This window comes from Mustela nigripes, chromosome 7 (assembly GCF_022355385.1).
Source record: "Mustela nigripes isolate SB6536 chromosome 7, MUSNIG.SB6536, whole genome shotgun sequence".
NCBI lineage: Eukaryota > Metazoa > Chordata > Mammalia > Carnivora > Mustelidae > Mustela > Mustela nigripes.
In genome coordinates, this window is record NC_081563.1 from 138,404,715 (window position 1) to 138,418,723 (window position 14,009).

Consider the following 14,009-nt stretch of genomic DNA (forward strand, 5'->3'; position numbering starts at 1 on the left):
AGCGCGCGGAACAGAGGCGCGGGCGGCTGCGAGGCCGGCGGACGCACCGGCCTGAGGGAGCGCGCCGCCGGCCGACTTGGCCTGGCTCCCGGGGCCGAGCGGCGAGCGCGGCGGCGCGGCCGGGCTGGAGGCGCGGGGCCCGATCGAGCGGCGGCGGCGGCGGCCATCGGAGCTGCGCGATCCGGGCGGCGGCGGCGGCGGCCGGGAGCGGGCGCCGGGCGCCGGGCTCCGGGCGGGCGCCGGGGCGCGGCGCGGCGGGAAGATGACCGCGGGCTCCGGCGTGCTCCTCGTGCTGCTCTCGCTCTCCGGCGCGCTCCGGGTAAGTTGCCGCCTGGCGTCCCGGCCGCTCGGAAGCCCCGGGCGCCGCGGGGCCGCCCCCGGAGCCGGCGGGGCGCGCACTCGCCCGGAGGGGCTCTCCCGGGCGCCCCCGCCGCGAGCACCGCTGCATCCGGAGGCTCCCGCACCCCGCGAAGCCGCCCGCGGTGGGCAGGAACCGGGAGCCGCCGGCGCCGCGGCGAGCCGTGGTGCGGAGCGGGCTGGGATGTGGGCGGGTGCAGGGCCCCGAGAGCTCTGCCCGAAGCGGGACCCGCCAAGCATCCCTCAGCCGCCCCGGGTCCGCGGCCGCGGCTCGGAGCTCGGCTCTCCCGCGCCTGGGCAGGCTGCCCGCTGGCGGAGCCGGCGCGCCCTCCACCGCCCGGGAGCGCGAGCCTCCGGAGTTGGCGAGCCCCAGCCCGGGCCAGGACTGCGGGCGGGGGAGCTGGCGACAGCAGGCAGGGCATCAGCGGCGCTGGGGACGCCCGGTCTGGCCGCGCTGCCCCGGACCGGGGTCTCGCGGCGCGGCGCCGCCTCCGCGCTCGTCCTCCGGGTGCCGACAGGGACCTTGGCGGAGGCCGGGGAGAGGCCGGGCGGCGGCTGTGGACCGCGGGGCACCCTCGCCGCCGAGTCCGCGACGTGCGGCCCGAGCCCGTGTCCGGCGGGGCCCTCGCCGCCGGGAGCGGGGCTGGGGAGCCAGGCGCCGGGCGGGCGCAGGCTGAAGGAGCCCGGGACGGCGGTCCGGGCGGCCGCCTCCTTCCCGCCGAGCCCGCGAGCCCGGCCCCCAGACCGGCTGTGCGCGGTGGGTGCAGGCCCCGGGGGCGGCGCGCGGGGCTGCGCCGGGTGGCGCCCCCGGAGAGGCGGCGGGGCCGCGGGAGTTGCAGGAACCCCCTCTCGTGGCCGATCGGCCTCGCTGCTCCTCCGGCGGCGCAGCTGTAACCTCGAGAGGAACAAGTGCGGCGCCCCCGGGGCCCGCTCCGAGGCTGCGGGACGCTCCGGCTGCGCTCGCCACTCGCCCGGACGGGGCGAAACTTTCCCGGGCGAGTTCGCCTGCGGGGCTCCGGCTCTCCGTGCAGCTCCGTTCCCGAGGAGTGGAGCCGCGGTTTGGAGCTTTCCCGAGGAAGGAACCCGCACCCCTCGCCCTCCCCATGGCGCTTTTGAGGGAGGGCGCCCGCTCTCCGGCCGGCGGCGGAGTGTGGAGTCGAGGCCATGAGGGCGGCGGCCCCGCAGAGGCAGGACTGCGGGCTGCGCCCCTGGTGCCCGTGTGCGCTGGCGGGGGAAGGGGGCCGCGGCGCTCCGACGTCTCGGCCCAGCGTCCCTGCGGCGCCGCGCGGTCTCTTCGACGGCTCCCCACCCCGCCTGGCCGGCCTGGAGCCGCCACTCCCCGCAGCCCGGCTGGGGCGCCGTGCTGCCTCCTGCGCCTTCCGCTGGGCAGGGTCCCGGGCGCTCCAGGACGGGCGGACACCCACCCTTTCGGGTCAGTTAGAGGCGCTGTCTCGCCTGGTTGCGCTAGAGATGGGGGCTCCGAGGGCGGACCAGTGTTCCGCCGAGCGGAGGTGGGAGGCCTGGAGTGTGGTGCCCCGTCTTTGGGAAGCCTCCCTCCTTGCCCAGAGCTGAGCCGCCCCTGAGGACCTCCTTTCTTGCTCTGCCGCCTCCTTCTGTCCTGGTGACCCACGGAGAAGACGTAAGCCTCCAGGTCCTCAGCACCCAGAGCCCAGCGTGGTCCTCAGGCTGCCGCTGGCCGCCGCTCCCTGCTGTCTGCGCTTCCCCTGCTCCTCACATGCTGCCCTCTGTGGGGCAGGAGAGGTCCTCCCAGGCAGCCCTCCTGCCGGCAGCCGGCCTTCCTCCCCACCCAGCACCGCGACCCCAGGCCAAGCCTGCAGGGCCCCCTCGTCCAAGCTGGGCTCCCGCGCCCCGCGCGGGAAGCCGAGGCTCCTCCTCCCGACGCAGGGTCAGAGGGGTCGGAAGTGAGGTGTTGCCTCCCGCTGGTCCCCGCCCCATGCTCTGGTCAGTTCATCCTGCCCACACCTGGGGGTGAGCACAGGACAAGAAGGCAGTTCCAGAGCCAGAGACCACATTCGCACAGCTTTGGTCACCGCACGTGGTGACGGCTGTCCTGTGGCGTCCCTGGCTCCTGACACTCCCTCGCTGTGCCCCGTTCATCACGACACCTGACCGCGGGTGCAGGCGTGCAGCGGGGAGCGCACGGTGCCTGCTGGTGTGGCTCTGCCCTCGGCTTCTGGGGTCCACGGGGTCTGGGGGGCTGCTGGCCCAGGTGAGGCCAAGAGAGCATGGAAACGAAGAGCACTGGGTCTGGGCGGAGACTGTGGCTTTTGCGTTTCTGCTTAGCCGGAGGCCAGACCCAGCCTGTAGCAACCCCTGGTAAACGTAGGCTTTGGATTGAATTTCTGTCCGCTTCACATTTGTTCCAACCTCTCTTCTTTCCGTTCTCAGGCCCATAATGGGGATCTTACAGCCAGGGAGACCTGCAAGGCTGGATTCTCTGAAGAAGACTACACGGCATTAATCTCAGAGAACATTCTGGAAGGAGAGCGGCTACTCAAAGGTAGGGGGTTGGGGGGATGTAAGAAGAAATTGCGTGTGGTGCTCCGGATGGGGGAGACCTTTCCAGGAACAGGCAAGGTGGGGCTGCCTTTGAGCCGGGCTCTTTGCAGGATGATGGCTCCGAGGTCAGTGAGATGGGGGGGGTCTGGGGACCTCAAAAAGACATTTTTCATGGCAGGTGAATGATTCAGAATGCCTGTCATTTATGAGTGAGGTGAATCATTTCCTGGGCAACAAACTGGAATTCGGATGTAACGTCACCCAAATAATGTGCAGGGAGAGACTTTCTTGCTAAGTATTTTTATGTATGAAATTCTGGATTCTTAAATTATCCCTGCTTTGAAATGCATGATAAAGCAGACGATGTTGTTGGAGATGCGGTAAATAAGCCCACAGACGTTCTGTTCACAAATGTGGCATTCATTTTCATTACTGCCCCACTGACAACACGAAAACACACATGCAGGAGGGAACTACCAATTAGCTTTCTCGTAATTGTAGGATTAAATCCACACTTGTGATGGGAACGTCAGAGGCAGCTTCAGAAGTCAAGTGACAGTAGATCCTTCTGCATGTTGATCTGTTTCCCTTTCGAGACAAACTAATTAAACTTTCCATTTGCATGGGAGGGGAAATAAATCCGTTCTTCCTTCTGAGGATTCCAAATCCTACCACGAACACCGTGCGCCTTCCCAGAAGTAGCAGCTTTTAGCTGATTTCAGAGGGATGGAGGGAGCGAACTTCGGATAAAGCTTGAGAGCTAAATTTCAGCTCTCACGACTAAATAATCCTCACGCGGCTGACTTTCTCCCCAGTTTTGTGTTTTAGGGAATCTGGGATTTTCCCTTAAGAGCTGACAGCGGCTCCTCTGGGTGGGGAGAGGGTGTGCCACGCACACGGCGGGAGGCGAATTTCCAGGTTCTCTTCCTTGGAGGTGGAGCTTGTGGGCTTCCCTCGTTCGTATGTGCTCGGTGTCGTCTGCATTGACTGCTAAGGGTATGATACTGTTGACTCTTCCGTTGACCCCCCCCCCCCCGAAAATAAAAATAAAAGTGAAATTCCCAGCTATTGACCAGAAGCAGAATGGGTGTGTTGCTCAAGGAGGCTTATATTAGTAAGAGTTTTTAGGCACTGCTCTATGAATTTTAGGGAGGGTGGGCCACCTTTCAGGGTGTATTAGCCTACCGAGTGTCCCAGTGTGTGCGCTCAGGGAAGGCCAGAAGATGCTCTCACACTCAGTGTGTCGTAGTGTCACTCGTGGCAAGGGACATGCGGTACCGCCATTTCCTTGTCCAGAAGCTGGCATCCTGGGCCTCTCTGGGGATGGAGCCACTCTTGATAAGATCGTGGGTATCAGTTTTATTCAGGAACGTAAGGAAAAGTGCCTCTTAGTAACGCCAAGTGCTACGTACTGTGGAAGCGAATGGCAGATTCCCATACCTTTTATGATGAAATGCGGGATTTCTAACAGGCATATGGTCTCTGTCCTGGCTGCTTTATGGTTCCAGGCTGAACTGGCTTCTGTACTTGGCTGGTGCGTGGGGAAATCTTGGCCACTGGCTGGACCTTGGCTGGCCCCTTGAGCCTGGACAGGCTTCACCCAGTGTGGAACAGAGAAGGTGAGCCTGGACCAGCCTTCAGCCCTCGGGGGCGCTCGACCCCTATGGGGGCACATACTTATCCCTGAGATGAGGTTCAGCCCCCTCCAGGTGGTGAGGGGAGGAGCAGGTGTCTCCCAGGTCCCATCGGGACCTGCTCTCACCCTCCTGTGGGACAGGCTAGAGCCCCGTTGCTTCTCCTGCACCTGTGTGTATCCCCTTCCCCCCACTGTTCTCAGGGACCAAGATGTTTTATATCTTAGAAATAATTTTACACATATGGAGGCAAAAGCTGACGCAGACACACACTCAAATCAGGGCAGATAAAAATTTCTCTTTTTATGTACGCTCTCTGCAAACCACAAGACCACAGGGAAGATGTGTGCATCCAAAATAAAATAAAGCCACGATATTTCTGTTATTCTGGTAGGAATCAAGTTAAATAGATAATGACTGCTTATAATTGAGTTATTCCAACAGAGAGAGCTTAACCTTAATTTGACAAGCGAAGCTTCCCAGAGTCACCGTTTTATTCTAAGTGTCCTGAAAGCCATTAACGGCTGCTTGGTGGCTCCTTCTCTTTGCCTGAGTCAGCTTACCAGCAGCCCCGAACATCCAGATTCCAGAAGGAGCGATTTGTTACACAGTAATTAACTTATTTATGATAAATGGATGGAAGAAATGTCGTGGCATTTTGTTTTATGTCTAAATGAAAAGCATTTGCATTCTAAAAATTTCATGCTAATTAGGCTTAAAATAGTTTTCCCCAATAGGGTAGCAAGCACTACGGTATTGTGAACCTTGTCAGCAGCAGAGCCTCTAAGTACAGCCCTGTGGGGCATCCACTGGGCTGATTTGTAGTGTTCCCGGATCCCCTCCAAGCTGGATTTCCTGTGCCTGTTTTCTCTGGCCAGCTCTCGAGCGTAGTCCCGTGCCGTTAGCAGTAGTGTGGTTTTCAGGATCGTTCACTTACAGCCGTGATCACCGGTGCATAGTAATATCTAAAGGAAGATGGCTGAATGGTTCTCCTTCAGCCAAAATGGGACGTTCCTTGCGCCGTAGTTCAGTGTGGGGCGTTTGCTGAGCTGGTGTCTTTTTCTCGGCTTTGTTAATAATTAACAGCCCGCCCGCAGCTGAGGCAGTGACCTGCCTTGCTCTCTGGTGGCGAGCAGAGTCCTGGAAAACCCAGACCAGCTTCGTGGCAAAATGGGAGAGTTACAGGCTGTATCGTGGGAGCCCAAGACGCGTGGGTCCGATCCCCCGGTCCTGGACAGGAGGCGGTGTGTGCGTAGCAGTGTCTGCTGGGGCAGGAGGGAGTGGAGTCTGGATGCTAACCCTTACAATACAGAGAAGAGGGGAGCGCTGCTTCTGAGGACTGCCTCGGGAAGCCTTTGTGCTCCCACTCTGCCTTAGCTCAGGGCCATCCTGTGCAGCCCAGCTACACTCTGCTTCCTCCTCGGAGAACTTCTGCTCTCTGGGCCAGCATCTCTCTTGTTGAAACAGGACGGTTTACGAGGGCAGCAGCTCCGGCACTCTGCTGTGCTGTTTTAGATCATCTCAGAGTGTGCTCAGCCAACAGGATAAAACCCCATTACCAGAACCTTAAATGAAGGGGGTTTAATTTTTCTCATGTGATGGTGAAGAGAGATGGTCAGGGTCTAGAGCAGCTTGTGAGCGCCATTATCACTGCCTGATCTTTATTCTGCCGCCTGTGGCTTGTCAGCTCGGTTTATTACCACCTAGCTGTAAACTGGCTGCTGTGGCTCCAGCCATTGCATTTGAATTTGGAGCAGGATAAAGGAGGGAGGAGGGGTACCATTTGCATCCCTTCCCTGCATGAGGAGATCAAGCACTTTCTCAAGATGCTTGCTGTTCTCCTTGGCTAGAACTAGGTCACATGCCGCTCCCAGCTGAAAGGGGTGGGGAGGCTGGGAAGCGGAGAATTGCTGGGAAGCGGAGAATCGCGTTGTGTATTTGGGTTAGAGCTATTATGATCCACCACCTGGTAGATCCATCTCCTTGGAGCAAGTAAGATTCTGTTTTAGGAAGGAAGGAGGGAGGAATGGATACTGGGGAGATAAGCATGGGTGTCTGCCCTTTAAGGCTGTGGCTTCCAGCACCTTCCCTAAATGCACCCTGGAATGAATGACTCATTTGCATACTAAGGCCCAGAGAGGGAGGAATGGGGAGGGGGAGGGATGGGGGAAGAGCCCACATGCAGGTGCTTGGCATCAGCACCTAAGAATTGTGCCCAGCATCATGGGCAGGGCCAGAGGTACCACTGTCTCATCTTGACAAGTGTAGGGACACTAGCCTCTTCTCCAGGCAGTTGGGTTTGACCCACCCCCGTGAGACAGGTCGCTCTTACTGGGAAAGAAGGCGTCACGAGATGCAGGACGAGAGTCTCAGCTAGTCTGCTGCAGAGCCACCCCTGGCTTCGGGCCGAACCTGTGTGGTGGCAGCTGTGCAGTGACAGTCTCAAATGAAGTCGTGAATGAGCCCGAGAACGCGGACACTGTAACGCAACTGGGCCCCCTCGGTTCACCTGCCAGGGAGCGGGAGCTCCTGGGACACCCAGCTGGTGGTGCTGATGAGAAACCTCCCGCGTCCACTCTCACCGTCTTCTTCAGACTCCTGCTCTGTACTCACCTGTTCGGCGTACACAGAGTCCTGTCTACGATGCTCACACGACAGGTGGACTCTGTTATACTGCGGTGGCAATACGGCCCTGCTACAGCTAGGATGATCTGGTTGGGTTACTCTGTTCGATGAGGCTTCTGGGAAAGGGTTTTTCTTTTTTCCTTCTTTCCTCCTGGTAGAGAGGAACCTATTCAGCTGCTCATGCCCTCTGCCTTTTTCCCTTACCTCTTCCTCCTGCCTGGAAGACAGACGTGATGTCTGAGACAGAGCAGCCATCTTGTGATGGTGAGGATGGTGCAGTGGGAGCTAGATCCTAGGTGGCGTGCTTGAACCACATCAGATAACCTCTGGGCTCGTTGTTCCCCTGAGAGGTGAGAAAACCAAGGCTGAAATACCACAGTTGGGTTTTTTGTCCTTGGTAGCAAAGGCAATCCTGGGTGAGGGGAGTGAGCAAGGTACATGGCAGCAAGTAGCTGTCCTTCCCTCTGGAAGCCTGGAACACATTTCATCCTCTGAGTGGAGCCCAAGTTTGGGGGACCCTGCAACTGATCCTTTGTTCCTTGGGTATCAGTCTTACTCTTTCTGTAGCGGCCCTGCTCCTTGTGGACGAGAATCCGTGTCCAGCACCCCGGATCGCAGAGCGCACGCCGTGGTGCTCGGTACGTGATTGCCGAGCAGATGAAATGAACAGTCAACCACATTAGTGTCCTGGCCAGGATGTGGATGAATCACTAGATGTAGGAAGCCAGGCTGCTTGTCTGCCCCGCCCGTCAGGGAATGTGCAGTCTCCACTGGCTCTCTTAGCCATCCTCCTCCAGGAAGCCAGGGGAGCAGGCCTGGGGGCTCTGACTGCAGTGCTGGCTAGCTCCAGGACCTCGGCTGCACGAGGAGTGGAGGTGAGGACGGCCACGCAGGACTGCGCCCTGACCGGCGGCTCCACTGGCCTCACGCCAGCACATCTCTTGATCTGGAAGCCAGAGGAGAGCACCGAGACCTGCTCGGCCTCCGTTGGCAGCCGCCTCCGGGGTCCCCAAGAAGGAGCCCCCAGAGCCTGCTGTGGAGCGCTCACTGGAGACGGTGATGCCCTTCTGGCTGTCTTTGGGGCCAGCCTTGCCATTTTGGGGTCGCTTGGGTGCTCAGCAGCTCCCCCCCGCCCCGCCAATTTTGTCTGGGGTTAGAGATAGGTCGAGAAAGGGAAGTTTATTCCCACAGACAGTGGCCTCGGTCAGAGGCAGGGTCAGCCTGGGAAGGCCTGGCCCCCAGGGTTGCACCCGAGCCAGAGCGCAGGTGCAAAGGGGGTCCCGATGGCCAGAAGGAGGCAAACCGCCGCAGGCTCGCACTCCACAGCCACGTGGCCCGCGTGGCCCGAGGGGATGCTGGTGGCATCTGGGTCCCTAAGCAGTGTGTCAGAGCCCCCCACCCCATATCTTTTAACTTCGGGCCGGTGTGTGTGTTGTCACTGTCACCAGCCATAGCCCCACGCTGCAGAAGCTCACGCACCAGTTAGACTTGGGGATGAGAGGTGCGTGGATGCCCCAGCTTCAAGTGAAGGCTTCTGTGTTTCAAAACCGCATGTCTTGACGGCGTCTCAGGATGCAGGAACGCGAGGTCACGTGGGATTGTCCCACAGGACCCCTGGGTTCTGGCTACACCACACACCAGCCCTCCGCGGACCCTGCTGTGGGAGCCTCCGGAAAGCTTTGCCGACAAGGTAAAATGGGTCCTGCTTTGTGGGGCAGAGGCCGGCCCGAACACGTGTGTTTGCTCTACGTTCCCTGTTTGTTCGGATCCGTGCTTGTAGTTCATGTACTGTGAGCAAAAATGGCTTCCGAGTTCTGAGATCACGTGTCCACAGGCTACCCCAGATGTTCATGGCGTCGTCATAAAATTAGCAATTATAGGGGACTCGGATGTGCTAATTGTTTCTCGTCTTGGACGTTTGCAACATGCAGAGGCACAGTATGTCAAGAGGTGCTCGATCGCCATCGGTGACACTGAGGCCTCATCGGAAGTGGGTCCGGCCTCCGTGGACACCTCGGGTTTGCAGAAGTGGCCCTGCGATCACAAGAGCCTGGATTCTGGGATGCCACTGGGCGTTTTCAATTGTGGGCGTGAAGCACGCGGTCCAGAGCACGTGCTCTCTGCTCTTGGGCTCGGCCAGTGCTGGGGGACCCCGAGAGAGTCCCTGGTGAGGAGACCCGCAGTCTGGAAGCCAGGACATGGGTGATCCGAGCACCAGGGACAGGAAGGAAGCCTCTGATCGCGCACCCGTGAGGGGAGCCAGCAACTCCGAGAAGGAGGCCCCGGCACCCTCTCGTGGCAGGACGAGCGTGAGCGGGGTGTGTGCCACTCATCTGCCCCAGGTCTGGTGGCCCGGGTGTCTCCAGGGCCCCCCGCGAGAGGTCTCCAGGCCTACCCCCTCACTCCCTGCCCCAATCCCTCTGTCTCTGCATCTTGGAAACATGCGTAAGCAGATGCCAGAACTATCACCAGCCGAGAACAAGGGAACAAGCAGGGGTTCGTCCTTCCAGAGAATGTGCTGGTTATTCTATTTGAAGGAGCAAGTTTGACTTCGAGTGAATTCCATCACGACAGAACACCATACTGCGTGTGGGTTCCTGTGCACCACGGGCGGCAGAGCCCCCCACTTCACGTGTTATGAAGCCTCCTGGGACAGGCTCCCTGCTTTTAGTTTCCCGGGGGGAAGTGGAAAGTTGCCGGCTGGTCGGCTTCTGTTAGAAGGTTCAGAATTTGGGTGACTTTTTGCCCGGGTTCTCGGCTGCCCTCTCCTGGTATTTCAGGCTGGCTCTCTGACTTCCATGCTTCAACAAAAGAGAACAAAACGGCAAAGCTAGGGAGTTATCTTTGGCCAGTGTGTTCTTTCTCCCAAAGCCCACTCCCCTTCCCGACCTCCATCGGGGCAAGCTGGTGTGTGTGAGGTCTTCCCGGGCACTGACACACCTGCTCCCTTGACACCTCCAAAACACCTGGGGACTCGGGGCATTTGCAGGTCTTGCCCGAGCCCCGCCGGGTCTGTGCGGAGCGCCCTGTGACTGGGCACCACCCCCGCCCGCCTGCGCAGGCAGGAGTTCGCTTGGGTGGTGGATCCTGTCGTTCCGGGTCAGCCCGCATAGTTAGCGGTTTGAGAGACAAACATTCAGCTGCTCACTGCTCTGGACGCTGGCACTCCAGCAGGCCGCGTCTCCAGGCCGCCGTGAAGGCGTGGGCCGGGCTCATTCCTCCTGGCAGTCCCGGGGCAGAGTCCACGGCCTGGCCTGCTCAGCCTCTCGGGGCGCCGGGCTTTCCTTGGCTTGCGGCCTGTGCGCTGTTCCCACAGTCACCCCGGCCCTCCCACCTGTGCACCCCCTGGGGCTAGCATCGTCACCTCTGACCCGGCTGCCCCCCTCTTCCACTTCTGAGGGCCCTCCTGATGGCACCGGGCCCACCGCAGTAACCGGGCTGTCCTTAATCCCCGGTCCCGTGTCGGTTACCACACAGAGGCCCGTGTGCCGGACAGGGGACGCTCACCGGCATCCCCAGGGCCTGCCTCAAGCCTGTGTCTCCGTCCCCGAAGCGCTGGGGTCCGTGCACCTCTCCGTGTCCTTCATTCCGTTCCTGGGGGTCCACAGCAGCTCCCGTGGACACCGCCTTCCCTGTGGGGGAAACGGGGTGCCAGAGCAGCTGGGGAAGCCGGGGTGCATCAGGACATGCCAGTGCTCGGGCGCCCCGTGCCGCTCATCCAGTCCCGCCTCGTTCCTGGGGCTCCCACCCACTTCCCCGTCATGCCCCGTGTCCCTGGTGCTGCTTGGAGCCGCGCAGGGAGCAGGCTGCAGAGCCCACAGCAGCTCGCAGCTTCGAAAGGCCCCTTGTTTGGCTTCACTGTTTTCCTGCCGCCCGCGTGCAGGGATTTAGGAAGGATTAAGGTAAGCCTTCAGCGACAGATAAATATCCACCGGCACTAGAGTCCCTCCCCTGCCTTGCCTACGGGAAGACGGTCCTCGTGCTGGAGGACAGGAGCTTCCCTGCCCAGGCCGAGGCCCCTGGAGAAGCCGCAGGGGCGGAGGGAGGCCTTCCTGGCCTGCCATGGGTGCATTTTCCATTTGGAATCCCGTTTCATTAAGTTCCAGCCCCTGGGTGGGGGGTGCAGGCCCGTGTCTGCTGGGGAAGGATCCTTCTCTCTCTCTGAGCAGGACGGAGGAGGGCGTCCCCCCCCCCCCCCACCGCCCGGGTCCTCCCTCGGGGCTGTGCACCTGTTCGCCCACCATGGAGAAAGGTCAGATCATTGTCTCGCATTGGTTTTGCTGCCAAATGTAACTGAGCACTTGACGCTGATCAGCCTGGAGAGCGGAGGGGGCCTCGGTGTCCGTGTTTGCGAAGCACGTGGTCCCAGGCTTCTGCTGCCTGCAAGGCTGAGGGAGAAGGTGGGGGAAGCCACGGGCGTTCCTGGGACAGGGCCCGGCTGGGCTGCGCTCCTCTCTGTGGGCCCTGGTTTCTCTATCTGAAGAGCAGAGGCCTAGCACGCCCAAGCGTAACTGGGGAGTTGCCTGCCTGGGGGACACTGGTGACCCGCAGGCCCCTGCGTCCCCTCCCAGACCTACCGTAGTGGGTTGAATGGTGAGCGCCCCAAGAGTCATCCCCGGAACTTTGTTTGGAGAAGAAGTCTTGGCAGACACAATTAAGTAAGGTTCCTGAGATGAGATTGTCCCGGATGGTCCGGGGGCCTCAATCCAAGGGCAGGTGTCCTCATAAGAAACAGAAGAGCAGAGACACAGACATGGGAGAAGCCGCAGGAAGGGAGGCGGAGGGAGAGAGACCACCGCGACCTCAGGATGGCTGGAGAGGCCGGGAGCTGGAAGAAGCAGGAAGGACCCTGCCCTGGAGCCTCCCAGGGGCAGCACAGCCCTTCCCACAGCTTGGACCTCAGACTCCAGCTTCTGGAACATCAAGAGAATAAGTTCCTGTTATTTTAACCCTCTAAGCTTGTGGTCATTTGCTATAGGTGCCCCGGGATGCTCAGACACCCAGCACATCAGAAATCTAGGGCTGGGCCCTGGGGAGCTGCCGGATTGATCTGTCTCCCAGGGAAGTCGGTGCTCCTTCAAGCTGAGGACCTTAGGTCAGGAGGAATTTTAGTCTCGGAATCCCAGGGTCAGCAGAAACCACGTTATTCCCAAGGGGACCGGCCAGGTGGTCGGCGGTGTCTGAACACGCGGTTCCGGCGAGCGGCGGGCACAATGCTGGGAGCGTCCGCCCCACGGGGACAGTGCGCAAGGCCCTTCGTGGCAGAGACCCCTCCCCCCACCCCTGTCTTCAAAAGTGTGACCCGGAACCACACCATCGGGACTGAAATGTCCATGGAACAGTCGCTCTCATCCCATTAGCCTCCCTGGTCCGATGCCATCTTCACGAGGGTCAGAGCTGGGAGCCGATCGCGTGGTGACGTCATCAACGTTTTGTGGGTCTGCCTGTGGGCCTGGCGGCTCCAGGGGAGGAGGGCTCGCGCCCCTGCTGCCCAGACGCCGAGGCAGGCGGGAAGGCGCTGGCGCCCAGGCAGGGAGGCATTTACAGAACGTGCCTCTCCTCTCCCCAAAACTGCTTTGCTGAGCAAATGCAAAAAGGTCTTATTTCTGGCTCTGCGAGTCGAGTTCCCTGTGTTTCAAGCAGCCGCATTTTTGCTGCCTGGCTGCTCGGCTTCTCCAAAAGCAGAGGTTTGCACGCTTGTTCTGGGCATGTCCCTGCCACCGCCCCTTCCTTACCACTGCATGGGGACAGCCTTGCGTATCCTTGGGGACCTTCGCCTCCCGGTCCGCGGGTGTGTGGGTGCCGGGGGAGCTCGGGGCCCCCTTGGGGAGTCAGTGGCTGCTGTGTCCCGCAGCTTGGCTGTCCTGGCTCTTACGGGGTCCGGGGTGGGACTGGCCCGTCCCTCCCCGAGAAGAACTATGGTAGCTGGACTCACGATGTCTTGGGTCCCCAAGCTCCGCTCCCACTGGGCCCTGGGGCCGCGTCTTCTTTCCCCACGAGTGCCTCTGGTCACAGGGGCCGAGGGGGGAGGGCCCTCGCTGGGACTGCCAGGAGCCACTTCCTTGCTTTGTCCCAGGCTCAGGCCAGTTTGCAGTCTGGGGGTATTTCAAGGACAAAGACGCCGTTTTTCCCTTTCTTGTTTTTCTTCAGTGAGAAGCTGGCAGAGGGAAGCCTCGGCTGGCTCATTGGACGGGACACCTACGGGCGTTTGAACGCCGTGCGTAGGATGAGCCTCACGTGTGGCCATCTTTGGCGAGCGCAGGAAGCCCCGTGCTGGTCCCAGCACCCGGCTCTTGTCCCGGTGTCGCTAGGACTGCCACTTGGCCTGCAGGTTGAGGCTCCTCTGTGCTGGGGACCGCGCTGGGTGCCTCCCTGGGGCCCACCAGACCCATCCGCACAACCACCCTGTGAGGCAGGCCCCCTTCCCCTGCTTGAGGACGCTGACGTGTGATGCTTTGGGGCCCCTCGTCCACGCTTCCGAGCTGCTGCCAAGGAGCCTAGGTTGAGGTGGGCAGCCTGTCACCTGAGGCAACCCCTGCCGTGGCACTGCAGCCTCGGGGCTCCCTGAGGTCCAGATCTGAGTGGCTTCCAGGGCCCGGACCCCCATCCACTGTGTGGCAGCAGGTGCATGTCCCAGGGAACCTTCCAGAGCGCCCACTGTAGGAGGACACGTGGCAGGGACAGGTCTGGAGGGCCAGTGGGGTAATGCAGGTGGGCAGTGCCTGGCCGGGGGAGCATGAACACCGGTCGCACAGCTGGAGCTGCCACCGCTCGGCCAAGTAGAGCCCGGCCGGCCGGCAGAAGCTCAGCTTCCCAGAGGCTCTGGGGAGCCTACATGTGGGCCCCAGCCAGGAGCAGACCCTCTGAGACAAC

The 14,009-nt window shown here is 60.9% G+C and overlaps 1 protein-coding gene across 1 annotated transcript in view; it reads left to right on the forward strand.

Annotated features, from left to right (window-relative positions):
* The first annotated feature begins 225 nt into the window (after positions 1 to 225).
* Positions 226 to 14,009, forward strand: part of CDH4 (cadherin 4) — a 499,901-nt gene continuing 486,117 nt past the window's right edge. Inside the window, exons 1-2 of the mRNA XM_059407342.1 lie at positions 226 to 319; positions 2,767 to 2,878. Of these exons, the coding sequence (XP_059263325.1) occupies positions 263 to 319; positions 2,767 to 2,878 (169 nt within the window). The 5' untranslated portion in view covers positions 226 to 262. The remainder of the gene's footprint in view (positions 320 to 2,766; positions 2,879 to 14,009) is intronic.